The sequence below is a fragment of the Sinocyclocheilus anshuiensis genome, unplaced genomic scaffold, assembly GCF_001515605.1.
Source record: "Sinocyclocheilus anshuiensis isolate Anshui unplaced genomic scaffold, SAMN03320099.WGS_v1.1 scaffold67, whole genome shotgun sequence".
NCBI lineage: Eukaryota > Metazoa > Chordata > Actinopteri > Cypriniformes > Cyprinidae > Sinocyclocheilus > Sinocyclocheilus anshuiensis.
This window is the reverse complement of record NW_015552546.1, coordinates 1,169,390-1,191,524: the sequence shown is the minus strand read 5'-3', so window position 1 is coordinate 1,191,524 and position 22,135 is coordinate 1,169,390. Positions and strand designations below refer to the sequence as shown.

The 22,135-nt window shown below is 35.7% G+C and overlaps 2 protein-coding genes across 2 annotated transcripts in view; one reads left to right on the top strand and one right to left on the bottom strand.

The window, feature by feature from the left end:
* LOC107664114 (von Willebrand factor A domain-containing protein 5B1-like) overlaps window positions 1-14,775 on the bottom strand; it is a 46,844-nt gene extending 32,069 nt beyond the window's left edge. The window contains exons 1-7 of the mRNA XM_016454572.1: window positions 14,257-14,775; window positions 9,704-9,914; window positions 8,597-8,755; window positions 7,448-7,667; window positions 6,003-6,151; window positions 5,530-5,661; window positions 2,794-2,918 (exon numbers count right to left, since the gene is read on the bottom strand). Of these exons, the coding sequence (XP_016310058.1) occupies window positions 2,794-2,918; window positions 5,530-5,661; window positions 6,003-6,151; window positions 7,448-7,667; window positions 8,597-8,755; window positions 9,704-9,842 (924 nt within the window). The 5' untranslated portion in view covers window positions 9,843-9,914; window positions 14,257-14,775. The remainder of the gene's footprint in view (window positions 1-2,793; window positions 2,919-5,529; window positions 5,662-6,002; window positions 6,152-7,447; window positions 7,668-8,596; window positions 8,756-9,703; window positions 9,915-14,256) is intronic.
* A 4,137-nt stretch (window positions 14,776-18,912) lies between these two features.
* Window positions 18,913-22,135, top strand: part of LOC107664213 (ATP-dependent RNA helicase DDX19A-like) — an 8,609-nt gene continuing 5,386 nt past the window's right edge. The window contains exons 1-6 of the mRNA XM_016454723.1: window positions 18,913-19,088; window positions 19,600-19,654; window positions 20,180-20,212; window positions 20,478-20,613; window positions 21,270-21,362; window positions 21,750-21,852. Of these exons, the coding sequence (XP_016310209.1) occupies window positions 19,032-19,088; window positions 19,600-19,654; window positions 20,180-20,212; window positions 20,478-20,613; window positions 21,270-21,362; window positions 21,750-21,852 (477 nt within the window). The 5' untranslated portion in view covers window positions 18,913-19,031. The remainder of the gene's footprint in view (window positions 19,089-19,599; window positions 19,655-20,179; window positions 20,213-20,477; window positions 20,614-21,269; window positions 21,363-21,749; window positions 21,853-22,135) is intronic.

Below are 22,135 nucleotides of genomic sequence, written 5' to 3'. Positions count from 1 at the left end.
TCTGGGTTAAATATAACCCAGCGCTGGGTTAAAAAGGGACAAACCCAGCTATTGGGTTGTTTTGACCCAGCGGTTGGGTTGTTTTGAACCCAACCGCTGGGTCAAAACAACCCAATAGCTGGGTTTGTCCCTTTTTAACCCAGCGCTGGGTTATATTTAACCCAGAATTTTTTAGAGTGCAGACTCGCTTACTAAATTAACCTTTGTAGGAAATAGCTTTCTTCTACATACACACACGTTTCATTCAATAATCAGTTACTTGATTATTGAATGAAATAAAAATGACTAAAACATTCATCAGAATTTCTCCTTTTGTGTTGAACAGGAGAAAGAAAGTCATACGAGCTTAGAATAACGTGGGTGAATAAATGATAATTTTCAGTTCTGTTATTCAGTGTCATTCGGCTCACGTCAGCAAATGATTGATAGAGCCAGACACTCATAAGCATGTGAAATTATGAGCCAAGATCAAAATTTTGAAAATCTTTTATGGTTCACGGATTCCCCTCTCGTGCTCTAAAGATTTAATTACAGGAGCACACATCCCAAAGGAGGGTAAGTTAACCCTTATTCTGCTACACGGTGGGTAGAAACACTATGGACTGAAGACCTTTGATGGTTTCCATAGAAACGTCTATTCATTGCTGATGATTTTAGGGCTGAATGTTCTCTCCCTCCTGTTGAGGAACAGCACTCACTTAAGGATGCAATTGAAGCTTTGCGCAGCTGAGAAACATGGATCTGCGCTGGCATTCCCACTTAATGTAACTACTTCCTTAAGCGACGATTAGCAAGAACTGAAGGGATTTTGCATTAAAACTAAATTTGATTTCACACTTGATTTTCAGTATGAGTGTCATTAGGCTTAATCCAACAGCTTGGCATTAAAAACCCTGAATATTTCAGAGAGTGACTGGAGTCTGGGACAAAGAGGTGTGTGGAAAAGTTCAGAAAGAATATATACTGTAACTACAATTTAAAACTTTGGGGTCAGTAAAATGTATACTTTTATTTCCATAGATAGATAGATAGATAGATAGACGGACAGACGGACGGACGGACCGATAGATAGATAGATAGATGGATAGATAGATAATATTGTATACATCAATGACATATATTATATGTACAAAAATTATAATTTAGATATATTTTTATTGAAATATGACCCAGGAAAGAAAAAAGAAAGAAAAGGGAAGAAAAAAAAACCCTCACAAAGAATGTGGGTAATAATAACCTGGAGGTTGTGTATGCAAACTGCTGCAAACTGAATGAAAGGTTGAGAGTTCATTGTATGGTGGTTAAGTGTGAACTTTCAGCGGAAATATTAGAATCCTGCCAATTAGCCTATTGTGAACTGCTCTAAAGAAAGTATTTCAAATTAGCCATGTATTTCAGCCACTTTACATCACGTCTCAATTAGTTAGTCCATTGTACATTAAATTACTTCTCAGAAATCTGCTGTTTCCACACTCTAAAAAATGCTGGGTTAAATATAACCCAGGAATGTTCTCTCCCTCCTGTTGAGGAACAGCACTCACTTAAGGATGCAATTGAAGCTTTGCGCAGCTGAGAAACATGGATCTGCGCTGGCATTCCCACTTAATGTAACTACTTCCTTAAGCGACGATTAGCAAGAACTGAAGGGATTTTGCATTAAAACTAAATTTGATTTCACACTTGATTTTCAGTATGAGTGTCATTAGGCTTAATCCAACAGCTTGGCATTAAAAACCCTGAATATTTCAGAGAGTGACTGGAGTCTGGGACAAAGAGGTGTGTGGAAAAGTTCAGAAAGAATATATACTGTAACTACAATTTAAAACTTTGGGGTCAGTAAAATGTATACTTTTATTTCCGCAAGGATGCATTAAATTTATCAAAAGTGACAGTAAAGACATTTATAATATTACAAAAGATTCCTATTTTAAATAAACACTGTTCTTTTGAACTTTCTATTTCAAAAAATAAAATTACTACTGAAAATCTGGCTTTGCATCACAAGAACAAATTACATTTTAAAACGTATTAAAATATAAAATTGTTATTTTAAATTGCAATAATATTTCACACTATTGAAGGTTTTTTTTCTTTACTGTATTTATAATCAAACAAATATTTGAGCACAAAAAGACTTCTTACCAACCCCAAACTTTTGAATGGTGCAAAAATATAAAAAAATAAATAGATTAAAAGTTACTGAATATATTTGCTAAAAACATATAAATAATATTTGATTCATAATTACATTTGTCAATATTAGTATTATTAAAATAAGTTACAATTTACTGAATTTGACTGGTTGGAAATAATTAAATCACAATTATTTTATTCTATTAACAGCTATTACCATCAGTTTTACTAAGGTATTTATTAACAAATGTATTTATTCATGTATGTATTTAATTATTTTTTCCTCTAGGATTATATATCTAAAAGTACTGTGGTTTTCTTGTTCAAAAACTATAGTTTTTGGTACTTCTTGTCAGTGAACAAAATCATTCCATGAAAAAATCTTAATCTGTTATATTACATGCTGGTTTGCTTATGAACGTCTCAGTCACAAAAACACATCTTGAGAACATTATTTCAAATAATCACCACTTCCTGTGCAGTTTATGATCCTGGCTGCAAAATAATAACCTTTGCTAGATTTGACCAATTATATTGAAAAAGCACCACAAAAGCATCCTAGTGTTGTACTACTTTGTTTAGATATTTTTCGTCCTTGTATGGCCTACTTCATCTGTTTTTGTGTGTTTTCTGTATTCCCTCATTCACCGTCTCACTCACGGTCTTTTCATTACTGCAGTCCTTCTTGGTGGCCTTTATGTAGTCGCTCCGTCCTTTCAGATGCTCATCGTATTCCTCCGGCGTCATGTCTCCGTCTTCAATGAGAACGTGTGGCAGATGGGGCTCTACGCGAAGTAAGGAAGAATAATTTACTATCTCTGTACAGCATTAAAACCTCTCAGTGTGGAGACACAACAGTGAATTATGACAGCAGACGATGAGATGCATTACTGCCAGACATGAAGGACTCCCATGGTGGCGGTATTTCTTAAAAACAGCAGCTGTATTAGACACAGAGTGCGTTGGCGCCATCAATACGGCTGAACGTTTGCCCCTTTGACTCGGCTGCCTTATCAATTCGATTGCACAATACTGGCCTCGGGTCACCTGCGGAGTGAGGCAATCTTACGCCGCAGCTTATGAGGCATCGAGGGATTCATTTATGCCTCCCAGACGCCGACGGAGGTCGAGATGCATGATGGGGTGGCTGAAGAAATATAGAGCTCAACTAAACAGTGCTTATAGAGCGAGAAATGATGTTAAATGGCTGTGGACCTGGGAATGATGTTTCAATAGCCTATGATTTAATAAAGCGCCTCTTGTTTGGACAAGCTTTCAGGCACATGGAGAGATTAGCACTGGCTTGCTCTGAAAGGCCGACTCTATTGTCCAGTTAGCACAGGTCAGAGTGGCTGTGATCTTGTTTGTCTGTCCATGTGGGGACCAAATGGCCTGACAAAAAAACAACATTGCTGGGATGGTCCACAAGGAAAACGGATTCATAAAGGGACTAAAATGTTTGCTCATTGCCACTAGAAGTGGTTGCTAGGATGCTAGTTGCTGCCCTGAGTGGCTTTTAGCATTATTGTTGCCAAGTTTTCTAGGGGGTTTCTAAGGATGGGAATCATAAGAATTAAATTCTGATTCCTTTGAACAATTTTGATTCCTTAATGATTCTTTTAGTACTTTTAAGGAATACATTTGATAATAAGAAATGTAATTGCATTGCCAAATGATGAGATCATTTCAGTAATAAAAAAAAAACACATTTAAAACAATTCTCGCAAAAGGTGTGTTAACATTTTAATGACTTTTCACAATCTTTTTAGAGGTGGCATACATGCAACCCAATAATTGGTGTTCGCTATATTTTCAACAACATTATACTAAACTAATTAAGCATTCATATTTAATTATATTTATTTATTTTTGCATATTTATTGCATGTTATATGAACAACCAGTCAGTAACTTTTCTGATTTAAGTCTTGAGGGGCCCGCCCCCCCCTTAAAGGTCAAGTGAATTTTATTTTCTCTTTAGCGCCAGATTAGATGTGCTTTCAACAGTTTCTTAAAAATGTACAGTGATTTGGCAGACCTGATCGGCAGGGGCAACTCATTCCAAAGTCTTGGCCCTATCACAGCGAAGGCCCGATCGCCTTTATATAGGCGATTTGTTCTAGGCACTACAAGTAATTTTTGATTCTCTGATCGTAATGTTCTAGGAGGATTATATGGGATTAAAAGGTTTGCCAAATACAATGGGGCCTGGTTGTTTAAAGATTTGAACTATTTGAACTATAATTTTATATTTAATTCTAAAATGGACTGGGAGCCAATTTAAAGAAACTAACACAGGGGTAATTGATTCATATTTCTTTACCTTTTTTAGTAACCTCGCCGCAGCATTTTGTACTGATTGTAGTCGAGACAAAGATGTGGCGGTGATGCCAGAATACAAAGAATTACAGAAATCCAGCCGTGATAGAATAAAGGCATGGATTACTCTTTCAGAGTCTGAGTTTGTTAAGAACGGTTTAACTTTGGCTAATAAACGCAAATTATAAAAACCAGCCCGAACCACTGAGTTAATTTGCTTATCTAATTTTAGGTTATTATCAATTAGGAAGCCTAAATCTCTTACTGTTTTTTTTTTCAAATACGGTGCCAGAGGGCTCGCATCTAATAAATTTTTTGTGGAGTTATTTGGGTGGCTAAAAACAATGACCTCTGTTTTTTCCTCATTTAGCATTAAAAAAAATTTCGACAACCAATTTTTTATGTCCTTTAAATACGGTACATGGTCGTGCTCTCTGTATCGCGCACAGCGGAGTTCAGCCCCGATGCGCACACACAAGTGAGCACACTCCCACTAGTATTTGTAAATATTAAGCCGCAAAACGACTACTTAAATATGAATTCTGCGTGTCTCCGTGTTAAAGAATGGTGCAGACGCGCGGTTTTGTTTACTACTCGTACTGAAGTGCGCGTGACGCTTCCGGTGATATTAACGTCTGCCGTCTCACTAATGAGGACATAAATACATGAACAACATCTCCGGAACTGCTCTGAGAGTCACTTCGTGAGCATTTGACCATTTCATTTGAGTAAAACTATCCTCATATCATATACACACAGAAATGTACAGGTATTCACGGCAACCCGTCAAAATAAAAGTTCAGTTTAACTTGAAGACATTGAGGCAGAAATATAATACAGTTGTTCAGTAGAATGTACGTAATAGGCTACTACTACTACTAAAATTATTAAAACCTTATTTTTAAGGAATAATCATACAATATTTCTTCAATGTTTTAATTATAATATTAAATCCCCTTTATTTTCCAAAACAATAATCTTAAATAATTAAGATTTTAATAATTTAAAATAATTAAACCCCCTCCCCCCCAAAAGCCGTAAACCTATAATAATTATTGTAATTATGTGTGCTACACACCACTGGGGTAGATCAGTATCTCCACAGGGCAGTCGTAGGTGTACTTGTCTGCCAGTGTGACCACAATGCTTGTGGCAGAGCGAGCCGTGGGGTCAGCGTCCGCCCTGATGGCGTGTGAGGGGCTTTCCACACCTGTACAGAGAAACTTCTAAAGCATCTAAAATAAGCAGGAGCAACAGACGTTAGACCACATGCGAGGACTAAACCGTTCTGCAACTCCAGCAGGAAGATGCATACTGCAAAACAACCGGTATCAAATAATGTTATCAGTATGAAAAGTCAACATCAAACTATTACTGCATCAAAATCACTTAGGCTAGAAAGCTGGCAGGATATATTTTGCATTTATGCTTTTGTCAGACGTTTTAATCCAAATAAAGCATTACATTTTACATGTATTCATATTTATTTATCTGGAAATCAGTGGTATAATATTTAATTCTAGACTCACGCATGAGGATGGAGGAACTGACCTGCCAGTAAATACGGCCCTCTGATCTCAAGATGGAAATTAAACTCATAGTCAATAGAGTTGATGGTCTCTTCCTCCAACAGAGCAGCCAAACACACTCCTGAGGCCGTCTGCTCGTGGGTTCCCACTGCACAGTGATGCTGATCCCTCCTGAGACAAATCAGCAGGAGATATTGATAAACTGCTCAATGTTTTTTGTCCATACAATGAAAGTCAGTAGGGTCTGACATTGTTTAACTTCCAGTTTCCATGTTGTACATTTTGCTTAATCAACACATAATGCGACAATATCTTTGGAAAGATACCTAGAGAGATGGTTAAACAGATGGCAGTAAAAATTCTGTATGCAAATAAATGCAAGAAGGAAGACAGGTCGCAATTCAGTATGCAAATAATAGAGCAATATCAGAGATTTTTAATCTTGCATATCATTTGAACAACCAGTCAGAAACTGCTCTAATTTAAAGGATAGTTCAAACAAAAGAAGAAACATTTTTGAAAATGTACCTACCCTCAGGCCATCCAGAATGTAGATGAGTTTGTTTCTTTATCTAAAAAGATTTGGAGAAATTTTGAATTACATCACTTGCTCACCAATGGATCCTCTGCAGTGAATGGGTGCCGTCAGAATGAGAGTCCAAACAGCTGATAAAAACACCACAATAATCCACAAGTAATCCACACAACTGCAGTCCATGGCTTAAGGATGGATTGGTTTTTTACAAATGCAGCTTTTCATTTTGCAAAACGTTACCTGATGGACTGGAGTCATCTGGATTATTTGTGGATTATTAAAATTCATTTGGTGAGCAAGTGATGTAATGCTAAATTTCTCCAAATCTGTTCTGTTCCAATAGACAGACAAAGTCATCTACATCTTGGATGGCCTGAGGTGAGATTTAATTTTTTATTTCAGAAATTTAATTTCAGTATGCAAATATTACACTGATATCAAAGATTTTTATGCATGTCATGTGAACAACCAGTCAGTATGTTTTTGATTCACTAAAAAGAGCCGACTCTTAAGAGTCATTCATTCAGGAATCGGACCACACTGATTGTCCTGTAACTGTTTGATTCATTGAAATTAAACTAGTCCTTCAATCATTATAAATCATTATGCAAATATATTACACAGATATCAGCTTCAGTGTAATGTCTACTATGTCATTGCAGGTCAATGGGAGATTTTTAAACTTTAATCTTAAATGTCCTAAAAAGTGTAGCATGCAACACAAAATGCAAAATAGGTAGTACAGATAAAGCTGATTTTATCTACAAAATACATTTTATGCTTTAAATTGGAGTCTGTATGTTAAAAGGTTCAGACTGAATGAATTGCTTTTACTAGGGTTTGGAGTTTAGAACTGAAATCAGAATGTTTGAAGATCATACAGTAAATACAGTGTGCCCATGCAAATACTACAACATTAATGAATCACACACCTCCTAGCAGTGCTGGGTGAAAACGCCTGCTCCTCTTTGACAGAACGTTGGACTCTTGGAGAGCAGACGGGTGGTGAGCTCACCCGAATTCCCCCATTAGGGAGTGTGCTGAGCTCTGAGGAGGTGCTGACCAGTATATTAATGGTCTCCAGAGGGGGAATGACCCCCAGATTGACCACCAGCACTGTCGTCTCCTGATCCTCATCCAAAATGATATGTCCTGCAACAAGATGATTCATCAGTAAAACCTCTGAAATGTACAGTCAACTTCAATGAAAAGCTTAATAAAATGTGTTAAAGGAATAGTTCACAGAAAAATGAAAATTTGTGGAAAATTTACTCTGCCTGTGGATCCTCTGCAGTGAATGGGTGCCGTCAGAATGAGAGTCCAAACAGCTGATAAAAACTTCACAATAATCCACAAGTAATCCACAGTCCATCAATTAACATATGGTGAAGGGAAAAACTGTGTGTTTGTAGAAACAAATACAAAATTAAGGCTTTTAAACTTTAAACTGTCACTTCTGACCAAAAGACAAGTCCATAATCCGTAATAACACTACCTCCAGTGAAAAAGTCCATCCCCTGTTGTCCTCTCACATCAAAATCCACCAACATATTTGTTTAGAACCATTTCAGACCATTTTCACTTGTAAACAGTGCTTGATCTGTGCATATTTCTCTCCTGATTCAGACAAGATGACTTTTCACTGGAGAAACCAATATTATGAATAGAGGACTTGTATTTTAGCAAGGAGCAACTATTTAAAATTGTCTTGATGAATTTGTTTCTTACAAACACATAGCTTTTTGCTTCCTGGACTGGATCCTGTGGATTACTGGATTACTGTGATGTTTTTATCAGGTGTTTGGATTCTCATTCTGACGGCACCCATTCACTGCAGAGGATCAATTGGTGAGCAAGTGACGTAATGCTATATTTCTACAAATCTGTTCTGATGAGGAAACAAACTCATCTACATCTTGCATTGCATGAGGCTGAGTAAATATTCAGCCAATTTTCATTTTTGGGTGAACTATTCCTTTAACTGGATTCAACAGTCACTGTGACAGGCCTTACGTTTAAGCGCTGAATCAGGGATTAGCTAAGATCTTTGATGAGCATTATTAATGAGCATACAATCTTACCACCTCCGCTCTGCGGGGTTCCATTGGCATTGCAGCAATCAAAGTAACAGTCATCGATTTTCATTTTATCTTTGACCTGCACGGTTATTATCTGGCTGCCAATCATCGCTTCGAACCCGACCACCACGCTGAACTCATCCAGAGGGTATATAAAGATTCCTGCATGAATCACAGGATTACAGGAGAACACATTGTTTATTACCCAATAGCTGAAGGCGATCCTTCCACAAAGCTAATTGTGCACTTGACAGAAATTAAATCAATCGTTTTAGTGCTTTCAGCATTGATCAATGCAAAATCCAATCTGTTGGAGTCGACACTGGGGACCACAGAGCAGAAATCTGCTGGTGACATTTCTAGACTTCACACAAATAGCTGATGAGGTTGGGAGGGAAAGACAAGTGTTTCTATTTCCTTCAGGGCATTTTGACAAAGTATTACTATGATTATAAAGAGTTTAATGCATTTCTTCTCAAAACAGGATGAGAATCATAATTGTGTTTTTTGTCAAAAGCTGAAAAGGTTAAGTGTTTTGGACAAAAAAATAAATACTAGGCCTGATGATGTAGCATCTTTTGAGATTATATTTAATATTCAATGGGAAAATGCTAAAATTTAGGTTCAATCAATACTATACTCCAAAAAAATATTTAGGCCTAAATTTAAGATTTATTTATTTGAACTGCAAAGTTTCCATCCATTTGCATTACACAGTTTTAATATAAACTCATAAACTTAATATAATGCATATTTGTCAGTCATTCATATTAAACAAGTAATATTTCTGCACTGGCAGTTTATTAACTATTTGCATTGATTTGGTTTCATTTTCATCTTATTTTCAAAATTGCAAATCAGCATAAATCTGTTCATTGTGAAAACAATAACTGAAACAAATTGGATTTGTAAATCTGGTTATTGTGTATATATGACTGACAAATATGCATCACATTTAACAGTTCAAGGTAAACCTAGTAATCCAAATGGAAAATATATATATATATATATTTTTTTTTTTGAGTGTAATAGTGAAGACGTAGCAAGAGCCACTAATGATTGATATCACTTCAGAAGAAGTAATGCACCTATTTTAGACAGCATACTTACCCTCGACAGGGTGATCTTCGATGTTTTCATAGGTCAAGGAGGCTGTCATTGCCAGGGTGTAACCCCTGACACAGGAAGTGATGTCTGAGACGCTGAGAGGCAGAGCGCTCCATTTGCTCTTGTTGATCAGGCCAGGCATGATGGTGGTTCTGTCCAGTACAGCTTCTCAAATGCAGAGAAGGGAGTGAGAGGGGATGCTTCCCTAAAAAACCTAGATAACATTGAAACTATGTTTTACAATATATCTTACAGAATGCCAATAAATAAATACATATCTCTTTGGGGCCAATGCATTTTATTTATTTTTTTGGACACACATTTATGGACACACGTTTATTTTTGTGAACAATGTATGAAAGTCCAGATAAGCATTATTATTATTAATAATTATTAGTATGCATTGAGTTTTCTTGCTTTAAGCAATAAAACAAAACATCAATAAATAAACATATATTTATTTATTTACTTGCATACATTTTTTTTAATGTCCAGAAAAAATATCTAAACTTTAAAACAAGATAAATTTACTTAAAAATCTGCTTGAATGACCTAATATTGCTATAATAAAAATAAAATATAAAATAATAAAAATTAAAAATATAATAAATAATAATATTTAATAAATATTTTTATAATAAATAAAAATACATAACTTACAGAATGCAAATAAATAAAAGAGGCCAATATTTATTTGTTTATTTATTTAATATCTAAACATCCTTAAAACAAGATACATTTACTTAAAAAGCAAAAATGCATAAAGGATCTAAATTATTATTATTCTCTCTCTCTCCCTCTACTGGTTTTAATTGTTTTAAGCATAAATCTAACAGAATTTTGTGGTGTTAGTTAAAAAACTCCAATGAGAAAAATAAACTTTCAAAATATATTCTCCGAAAACAAGTCACATGCAGTATCTAATGATATTTTGTTTCTCAAGTTAAACTGATCTCATTTTAAGGATGTTTATAGAAAAAAAACCGTAACATTAACTCTGGACATGTTCAATTAACATTTGACCACCAGAAAATGACCAAAAACTAATTTTGAAAAGTGTGTTTACTATTTTATAATTTACTACCATACAAACTGTGACATGTTTTGTTTAAAAAGTGTGCAAATCTGTCCTTCAAATAAATGCCACCTGTTTAATATTTCATATCTATGCAGTGACATTCACAAATTTTAAGTGTGGCTTAAGTGTCCAGTATCTGTGCTCTGAATAAAAAAAACCAAGTCATTCATATTGTCACATCATAACTCATCACTGCCCTCATGCCTGTCGCATTAATAAAAATGAGAAGACAACAGCATTATCCGTATCGCTCTGTATGTCACTCTGGTGTCCGAATGAAGACCTCTGACAGGTCCACACAAACCCCCTCCCCGTCCCATGGCTGGATTTCTGGCACACAAACCGCAGGTCTGCTTCAGCGCCATGAAAGGGAACAGAAACCTCTGGCACATCAAACAAGCCACAGCACTGTAACAGATGCAGTGCTGATGCCATGACGAGTCAGTTTTTACCTGAGGTCAGCACACAGAACTCCAGACTGTGGAATACAAAACCAGAGCAGTTATCTGATACAGAGCAGCGTCTGTGTCTCTCAGTTCCATTAACGATTGTTCCAGAAAAAGAGATTAACGTGATGTAATACTCAAATTAACTAGTTTTCAGAGCACAAATGAGATCTCTTTAACTTTTCAATTGATTCTCTTGGACAGTAATGGAATTGAAATGGAAAGCTAATGCGCAACAGTTTTCTCTCCTTAGAAAAAGATGCCCAACACCAAAGCTTTCAGTCTAGAGTTTCAGGGGTGATCTCTCTGAATAATGTCGCAGACTCTGCTCAGATTTGCCAAAATGCAAAGTCTGTCACCAAATTATTTGTTTTAGGACTCTGTACTCACATGTCAATTGTCTTGTGTTTGTTTTTATTTCTAGTAAGACATAAGAAGACAAATAAATCATAACTGAAAACACCATTAAGTTTCCTGAGGTTTGAACAAGCAATCTCCAAACAATAAAAATGTCACAAATGAGATCTCTTATATTATGACATTTATAAATACTGCAATTGTTTCTCCTAAACAGCAAAGACAATCAAAGACTTTTGTTGAATCTGCTTGTCAGATTTGTCTGAAAACCACAATAGATTCGGAAAAGATCTCAAAAATGCCTCGCACTGTGCTAAGGTTTACAAATATCAGAGATTTTAATATGAACTCAAGCATTTTCTTGAATCTTTTAATGAATTACCTGAGTTATACTGTCGAGAAAATATTTGGCCATTCTGAGATTATGATATTATGAGATTATACACTATCATTCAAAAATATGGGGTTGGTACGAATTTTTTTAATGGTTTTAAAATAAGTTTCTTATATTCAGTAAGCCTGCATTTATTTGATCAAAAATACAGTAAAGTAGTAATATTGTGAAATATTATTACCATTTAAAATAACAGTTTTCTATTTTAATATTTTGAAATGTCATTTTTTCCTGTGACGCAAAACTGAATTTTCAGCATAATTCCTCCAGTCTTCAGTGTCACATGATCCTTCAGAAATCATTCTAATATGCTCATTTGCTGCTAATGAAACATTTCTTATTATTATCAATGTTGAAAAGAGTCATGCTGCTTGATATTTTTGTGAAAACCGTTATATATTTTTCAGGATTTTTTTTAAAGAATATAACATTCAAAGAACAACATTTATTTGAAATAGAATGACGTTTCACTTTTGATCAGTTTAATGCATTCCTGCAGAATAAAAATAATTTCTTTATTTAAAAAAAAAAAATCTTACTGAGCCCAAACTTTTTAAAAAAGTACTGTGAATTGTATTGTTTAACATTAATATATTTAATATTAATTTGACATATGATTTGAATTAATTCTAATATATCAACATTATATCAGCAGTTCACAGCCTTGAAATGGTATCAGGCATTGAAAAGCCCATATCAGTCAACTACTAATGTCTTACTGAATCTCAGCATTTGAGTCTCTGTTTATTTCATCTAATGAATTACAGGAGAAACATCTGTGATAAAGCTCATACTTAAAGCATAAGTCATCAAACAGAATCATGAAAAAATAATGGTTGTTTCCAAACAGGTTTCCCACCTATTTGAATACACAACTGAGAACTCTATTAATTCTCTTGAGCTCTGAGCGAGCAACCTCTGAGAAATATCCAAGAATATAAAAAAAAGGAAAAAGCAAACTGCATTATCATTTATCTCAAGACCGAAATTAATCACCTAACTTGCTGAACTTCCACAGTGGGTCAGTGTTTTGGAAATTTAACTCGATTCCCAGCCAATCCACCCAAGATTTATGAGCAACTATTCTCAGAGGACATAAATGTTTGAGATTAAACAGCTCCCCGTTATCACAGGACAGAAACAGACGCTTTCATCAAGGTGTCCACATGGTCATAACTCTCAGACACAGAGGAACGCCACCCCCTCTCTAATAGATTAGGGTTTGGCGGGGTGCCACGTGACGGGATGAGAGTGGACAGGTCAAACACTGCCATCATGTGTCCTGAGAGGAGCAGACATTTCTGCACAAAGCAGGTGTCAGTATCATCTTTAAACATGATATAACAGATGCTGAAATCATGCAGGTAACTAATGATAATAAAACCTTATTAAAAGTCTATTATGCTCACCTAGGCTGCATGTATTTGTTCAAAAATGTGACATATTATTATAATTTAGAATAAATGTTTTTTATCGTAATACATTTTAAAATGTTTATTCCTGTCGTGCAAAGCTGAATTTTCAGCATCATTACTCCAGTTTTCATTGTCACATGATCCTTCAGAAATCATTCTAATATGCTGCTAAAAAACATTTATAACAGATACTGAACCATGCAGGTAATCAATGATATTAAAACCTCAAAATAATCATCTCTTATGCTCACCATGGCTGCATTTATTTGATTAAAAATAACAGTGTTCTTGTTAAATTTTCATTTTTGTAATATGCTGATAAAGAAACATTTATAACAGATACCGAAGTCATGCAGGTAATCAATAATATTAAAACCACATAAATTAAGCTTTTTAAATGACTCTAGCAGAGCAAGTGAAGGTCAAAATCAATTTCATTCTTAATAACCATATGATTTTGTTTGTCCTCAGCATGAAATAAAACATAATTCTAGCTTTCTTCCATGTTCTATTCTAGGGGACCCAAATCAGAAGAACCCAAAGTGACAGACAATAATCAACCCCCGCCTCCCATCCATCCTCTCCCTGGAGCAGCGGTGTGAATCACTCCCAAAGAAATAGCCAAATCACCAACTCCACGGCTGCCACCACACACACTGCGGGAGACACGGCACAGAAACAACCACCTGTTGATCTCAGCAAACACTGACTACAGATGCATCACTTGCGGCCGCGAGCAAATGAAATCCCTCTTTAGTGCTTTGGAAACACTTCCCAAATTCACCTCGAATCTAAAACAAAATACTTCATCTCAATCCTTTGACTTCAGTTCCTCACACACTTTTCTCAAAGCAGAAATCTCTTACCTCACATCTGCAGCGCTGGCAATTCTCTCTCGACGTCTGAATTGGTGAGGTCCAAAATAACATCAGGCTGCAACTCCGAAAAGCTCTCTGCCTCTTGGAGATGGACACAACAACTGAGCAGAACGGAGGACGGGAGGGAGGTAGAGAGAGAGAGAGATACAGAAGCAGCTGGAGGAACGTTAATGCAGTCAATCAGCACAGCAACATGTGGTTATGAAGCTCAGAGCTGGAAACGAGTGCTTGTCCTGTGCAACAGATGAACACAAACCCCACCAGCCCCCCGCCAACGCTCGATTCTCCCCTCAGCATCTGTACCACCCACCTCTCCGCTCCCCCACCTCTCTGTCTCTCCGTAATCAGTGACGAGAGCCCATTCATGTATCCTATTTGATAGCCAGGGGTGCCACTGGCTGAAATGCAACACCATGCATGGGGGAAATGAGGGGAGGGAAGAGATCATAGATCATGCAAAGGATTCAGATTGAGAATTTTGGTCTCACATCCTTTTCGGTCCCGTTATCCGCCACTTTTGTCTTCCCATCATTCATGTTTTTCCCTCCAGTGACTGCTAAGCTCACTATCTTGATTTCAATATGACAGGGACGGTTTTATATATTTTTTTCTGAATGCATTTTGTGGCCGTGGTGCATGTGATTAATCTGCTTTTGCGGAGGACGTAACCATGACAATCAATATGGAGCATCCAGGGCTTTTTTAAAAGACAACAGGTTGGTTGGAGAAAGTGTGTGTGTGTGTTTAGTGATGTGCTGCCTTGGCTTAAACCTCAGCTTCTGTTTCTCAATTAAATTAACATGTGCTATTTACTGTCTCTCTTTCCCTCTCTTGCTCGCTCGCTCGCTCTCGGTGAATGTCTCTTATCTCATCTGCCGGGATTTACTGAGGGCTGCAGCGGCTGCTGATTATTTCATCTGCAATAAAGAAGAAAATATATCAAATCCAACTTCCAAAAGCTATGAATGGATATCATAAATATCGGTTACACAATCTTTTTAAATAAAGATTATTTGGACATATACAGTACATTTGACTCCCAATTACGATGAAAATCTGAATTTCCTATATGAGAAAGCAGGCAAAAATAAATAAAACCATAATGCATAATGACTTTAGAGACAAATGCAAGATTGCATGACAGAAAAATGGCCCAGAGTACATTTTAATAAATCATTCTTAACACTGAGGTGTTGGGTTGAAGCGTTAATTTTTTTTTAGGTTTAAGAAAACAAGCATGGTCCAAACAGGGTAAATCCCTTTGTTGTATTAAATTAATCGTTTTGGATAAAAGCATATGCTAAATTAATAAATGTACAAAAAGAGCACGGCTTCTAAATAGTGCAACATAAGGTTAAAGCGTCAGTAAAATCTGTATACTGGGTTTTAAATAGATCAGAAAAAGATTTAAAATATTTTAATGGAAAATTCTGTTATCGTTATTCTTACACGGTAACCGTAATCTAACTTTGGTATTCCTAGCAAGAGCATAGTAACCACAGGCAAAAACAAGCATGGCTCTTTATTACCATGGTTATATCAACTATGGTTTCCTATATGATGGTAATAAAGGTATTCAAGTATAAAGGGAACTATCAAGAAATGTGTAGCCAAAACACATTGTGTCATTATCTACACTATGCCTTCCCTCTCCTAGAGTATTCATGTACTATCGCTTCCAAAATACCATATTACTACATGTGCTACACCATGTTAAAAAAGAGATTATTATATTATTTTTTATTCAGGTTTGTTAAGGATTTTTATATATTTGTTTTATCTAAGTGTATTTTTAAAGTAAAAGTGATTATATTCAGGGGAGATTGGGCAAGTTGTAACACTTTTTTTTTTACTACAATGAACATTTCTCAGATATATTTTAGAAAATTAATTTCTGTAATAATTTTTCAACAATATTGGGAATGTTGTCACACTAAATGAGATAAATTGTCACAATACAAATTAACCATGGTTTTACTGCAAATAAAACCAAAAAAACATGATTACAGTTAAACCATGGTAACCACAAATTAACCACGGTTTTGCTACACTGATCATAGTTTAACCATGGTATTTGTAGTAAAACTGTGGTTATACAAATGGTAATCAATACACCAAAAAAACATGGTTACTTCAATTTTATTATAATAAAACCATGGTTAATTTTCATAAGGGTGGAACCATTTTTTAGTAAAACTGTAAAAGTTAATGTAAACAATGTCTAACCATTGCTTTGGCCAACAATTATTGCAATTAATAAATTGTACAAATTGATATCATTTACAACATGTGCAATTAGTTGAAGTTTACTGTGTTCACTTCTTTACACAACAACATACAGTGCCTTGCGAAAGTATTCATTCATTTTTTTCACGTTTTGTTATGTTGCTGCATTATGTTAAACTGCTTTAAATTACTTTTTTTCCATATCAAACTATACTCCATACACCATAATGTTAAAGCAAAAAAATGATTTTTAACATCTTCACAAATTTTAATCCTCTGAGTGGCAAGACTCAATCCTCTCTTCAGTGTAGACACATGAAAACACACTTAGAATTTGCAAAAAAGGACCCTCAGACTGTGAGAAATAATATTCTCTGGTCTGATGAACCTCAATTCCAAGCATCATGTTTGAAGGAAACCAGCTCCGCTCATCACCTGCAGAGTATACCATCCCAAAAGTAAAGTGTGCTGGTAGCAGCCTCATGCTGTGGGGCTGTTTTTCAGCGGCAGGGACTGAGGGACTCGTTAGAGTAGAAGAAACGCTCAGTGCACCAAAATATTGAGATAGCCTTAATGAAAACCTAGTCCAGAGCATTCAGAACCTCAGACTGGGCAGAAGATTTACCTTCCAACACGACAATGGACCTAAACACACAGCAAGAGTGGCTTATAGACAACTCTGTGAATATCCTTGAGTGGCCCAGCCATAGCATGAGCTTGAACCCAATCAAATATTTCTGGAGAAACCTGAAAATGTGCATCTGCTCCCATCCAACCTGACACAGCTTGAGAGGTGAAGAGGTGAGGAGAAGAATAACAGATAATTGCCAAATGCTGATGAGCAAAGCTTGTCGCATCAAGCAAAAAAAGATGTGAGGCTGTAAAGGTGCTTCAGCTTAAAGGGTTAGTTCACCCAAAAATAAAAATTCTGTAATTACTCACCCTCATGTCGTTTCAAACCCGTAAGTCCTCCGTTCATCTTCAGAACACAAATTAAGATTTCCTACGTTGTTGTGATTTGATCTGAACGAAAACAGCATATCTGTGTGACGCAGCTAACACAGAACAGCATACGTTGTTTACGTCCAGCTGATATTCTCCAAAATGGCACCAGAGTGATGCGGAGGAGACGAATTGTTGAATAAATTCGTTTTTTTTTTTTCTTTTGGGCACAAAAAGTATTCTCGTAGCTTCGTATAATTGCGGATGAACCACTGATGTCACATAGATTATTTTACAGATCTCCTTGCTACGTTTCTGGACTTGGGAACATTTCAGTTGCATTGCTGTCTATGGAGGGTCAGACAGCTCTCGGATTCCATCAAAAATATCTTAATTTGTGTTCCGAAGATGAACGAAGGTCTTACGGGTTTGAAACGACATGAGGGTGAGTAATTAATGACAGAATTTTCATTTTTGGGTGAACTATCCCTTTAATATTTAGCTGTGTATTTAGTATGAACACTTATGCAATGTTCTTATTTCAGTTTATTTTATTTTTAATCAATTTACGAAGTTGTGACAATTCTGTTTTTGCTTTGTCAATATGGTGTATGTAGTGTACATTGATGTGGAAAAAAAAACTAATTTAAAGCAGCTTAACATAAGGCAGCAACATAACAAAACATGAAAAAAATGAAGGGGTGTGAATACTTTCACAGGCCACTGTATGTGACCCTGGACCACAAAACCAGTCATAAGTAGCACAGATATATTTGTAGCAATAGCCAAAAATACATTGTATGGGTCAAAATGATAGATTTTTCTTTTATGCCAAAAATCATTAGGATATTAAGTAAAGATCATGTTCCATGGAGGTATTTTGTAAATTTCTTACCGTAAATATATCAAAACTTAATTTTTGATTAGTAATATGCATTGCTAAGAACATTTGAACTTCATTTCACCCTCAGATTCCAGATTTTCAAATAGTTGTATCTCAGCCAAATATTGTCCAATCCTAACAAACCATACATTAATGGAAGGCTTATTTATTCAGCTTTCAGATGATGTATAAATCTCATTTTCAAACAATTGACCCTTATGACTAGTTTTGTGTGTCCAGGGTCACATCAATTATATAAAAATATGATGAAACTGGAATTTTAATTTGGTGCACAAAATTCACAAATAATAAATAAAATAATACGTTTATTTCTTTATACCAAATGCATAAAAATGAGAAAATGTGGTTGGTTTACCTGAGACGCCAACAATAAAGCTGCTAGTTTAAGTGAAATTCAGTCAATATAGACAAAAAATGAGACAAATGTCGATATTTGTCGGCACTAATGGCTTATTATAAAAATATACTAACTTACTATAGCATTTAATTGGTTTGAACTAAAACCCAGATACTTACACATGAAATTGCTTGCAATGAATAATAAACTAGAACCAAAGTCCTGGAACTGTGTCCTGTGCTAACTTCCGGCCGGACAGCGTTCTGTGCGCGCGCAAGCTGAGTCGAGTGAAGTGAAGCCCATCTGAAGACTTATCAAGACCGTTTAATAGTTCACATATCTTCGACTGAAGCGATGGCAACCGACTCGTGGGCTCTAGCTGTGGACGAACAAGAGTCTACAACCAAGACTGTGAGTGCAGAAATGCGGTTTAATTGTGTTGTAATGGATTAGCGCACTAGCTGCGGTGAGTCAGGCGCTGGCTGCGTCTCAAATACTAGCGAGCTGCCTACCTAGACAGCATTTCTGCATGTCACAGGCGTGTTTGAAACGTCCAAACAAGGTTTTGGCCATCAAAATGATTTTTATTTACGTTTTGAGACACGGCCTGTATGAGATTTTAAATCTAGCGGCCACAGTTTAACTTTGAACAAGTAATGTTAACTAAGTTAACGTGGTCTATATAAACTCTTAACGTGCGTAATTTTTGTTTGAAAGCTAGTGAGTGTGTGTATAATTTCCATTAAGTGACTTGTATGACTAGCAGCAAACATATCTGCTTCATTTAAATAATCGACTTTTGTTTAATCAGTTTAAGACTTTATTGACTCATACGCTTAATTTGTGAATGTTCATTATATCATATTGACTCTGCAGTGCATTTAAATGTATTAAAACTGTAAATTCTGTTTTTTGAAAACAGATTGGGAACTTGCGGATTATGGAAGCGGGAGATGCAAATTTACGTCAGACTGATGGTAGTTATGTTTTGCATTATTATGTTGCATTAAAGCAATAGTTCACTCAGAATTTAGTGTTTATGTTGTTCCAAACTTGTATGACTTCTGTGGAACACAAAAGGAGAAACTTTGAAAAATGTAGATTACTTTTTTGTCCATACAGTTACAGTAAATGGGAACTGGAGCTTTCAATCTTCAAAAATAATGCAAAAGTACTATAAATTTTCATTATAAGTGTGCACTATGTTCCAAGTCCTTTCAAGTCATGCAATATTTTTGTGAGGAACAGACCAAAATCATGTCATAATAATAACCTTGCCATTATCTGGTTCTTGATGGAACCAGTCCTTTTCTCAAAATCTCCCTTTTTTGTTCATCTAATGAACAAAGTCGTACACGTTTGAAATGACATGAGAGTGAATAAATGACAGTTTTTGTGTGTGTGCTATTATTTTAACTACTATTTGTTTTTACAAAACATAACTGTTAACAATAATTGCATGAAAATATAATGTCACCTATTTTTTCTCTCCTGTATCGTAGATGATGGCGACAAATCCGACGAAGAGGAAGAAGGTTCATTTTTAAATTGCAGTCTGGATTTACAGTCAACATAGAACCAAAACATAGAGTCAATTTATTTGCTTAATGCAATTTTTTAGAGTTTAGCGTAACAGATTTTTGTGAGTGATTCTGATTCTAAAGCTGCTGTAAGTACTTAAGTAATTTAAAAAGTGTGTGGTTGCATCTTAAGTTACTTATTCAAATGACACCTAAGCTTTATGGACTAACTGTAAAAGACCATAATAGTAGCCTGTTTCTTTCCTAATCTACTATTTAGAGGACAGAGCCACACAGTCTCTCCTAAACAAGCTGATCAGAAGCAATGTGGTCAACAACACAAACCAAGTGGAGGTTCTTCAGAGGGACCCAAACTCACCACTTTATTCAGTCAAGACCTTCGAAGAGCTGAGACTGTGAGTACTTTAAAACAGTGATATCTGAGGAAAATAATCTGAATTTACACAACCATTCAGAGGTTTGAGGGCAATTTTTCACAAAAATTTTAAGCAGCACATCTATTTTCAACATTGATAATAATAATAATAAATGTTTGTTGAGTAACAAATTATTAGATTGCAGCAAAATATTAGAATGATTTTTGAAGCATCATGTGACACTGATGACTGGAATAATGATGCTGAAAATCCATCTTTGCATCACAGGAATAAATTACATTTTAAAATATATTCAAATAGAAAACATTTATTTTAAATTGTAATAATAATTTGCAGTTTTATTTGTATCTTGTGTCGACCCCAAACTTTTGAACGGTATTTTATATTCCTAGCATTCAGAACAATTACTGCTAACTATCTGTTGAATGAATGAATGAATGAATGAATGAATGATGATTTATATAGCGCTTTATTGTGTATTGCTGTACACCCAAAGCGCTTTACAGTCATGTGGGGGGGGTCTCTCCTCAACCACCACCAGTGTGCAGCATCCACCTGGTCAATATTTGGGAGAAATAAATACGAAAAAGACCATGCACTATATATGGAAGCTTTGACACCTCTCAGACAGCTTGCATATGTAAATTTTATTCGTTTTAATTTGTGTAACTCAGGAAACCACAGTTGCTCAAAGGCGTCTATGAAATGGGCTTCAACAGGCCTTCTAAAATCCAAGAGAATGCCCTTCCCATGATGCTCGCCGAACCGTAAGTCCACTTATTTTGTCAATTTTATTTTAAAGGGGTCATATGATGCTTTTTTAAAGATCATTATTTTGTGTATTCACGAACAGCTTGTAACACTCCAAAGAGAAAGGAAAACTTGAAATCGCATCATATGACCCCTTTAATTTAATAAAGAGGTCATATTGAGGGTTAGGAGCAAAAAGTGAATTTCACTATAGCCCTATATAGGCTCAAAACCCTTGATATATGCAACTGGAATTATTATTATTGTTTTATTTATTTATTTGACTAAAAGCACACAGATTGAATATTTGATTAACAAAATTGGACTATCAAAAAGTTTGTGAAATATCTGGGTATATGTGTGAATTGAGTTTTAATACACTCATATGTTTCCTTCACTCCCAGACCTCAGAATCTGATCGCTCAGTCTCAGTCTGGCACTGGTAAAACAGCTGCCTTCGTGCTGGCCATGCTCAGTCATGTGGACCCAAGCTTAAAATGGCCTCAGGTGAGTTCGAAAACTGAGCCGGGGTGGACTTACCCATTAGGCAAAGGTAGGCGACCGCCTTGGGCCCCCAAAAGCCAAGGGCCCCCTAAAATGCTTTTCATATAGGAAATGCGCATTAAGCGCTGACACGCGAACGGTTGCTGTTTACGGTGTTTATTACCACAACAACCGTCCGAATTGAACGTGCTTTTTGTGTGTCCTGCTTGAAGGAGATGAAAATATTATGCATCTGAAGCTGTAATTAAATATTGAGAAACAGTGTGTATTATATGTTTATAATTGT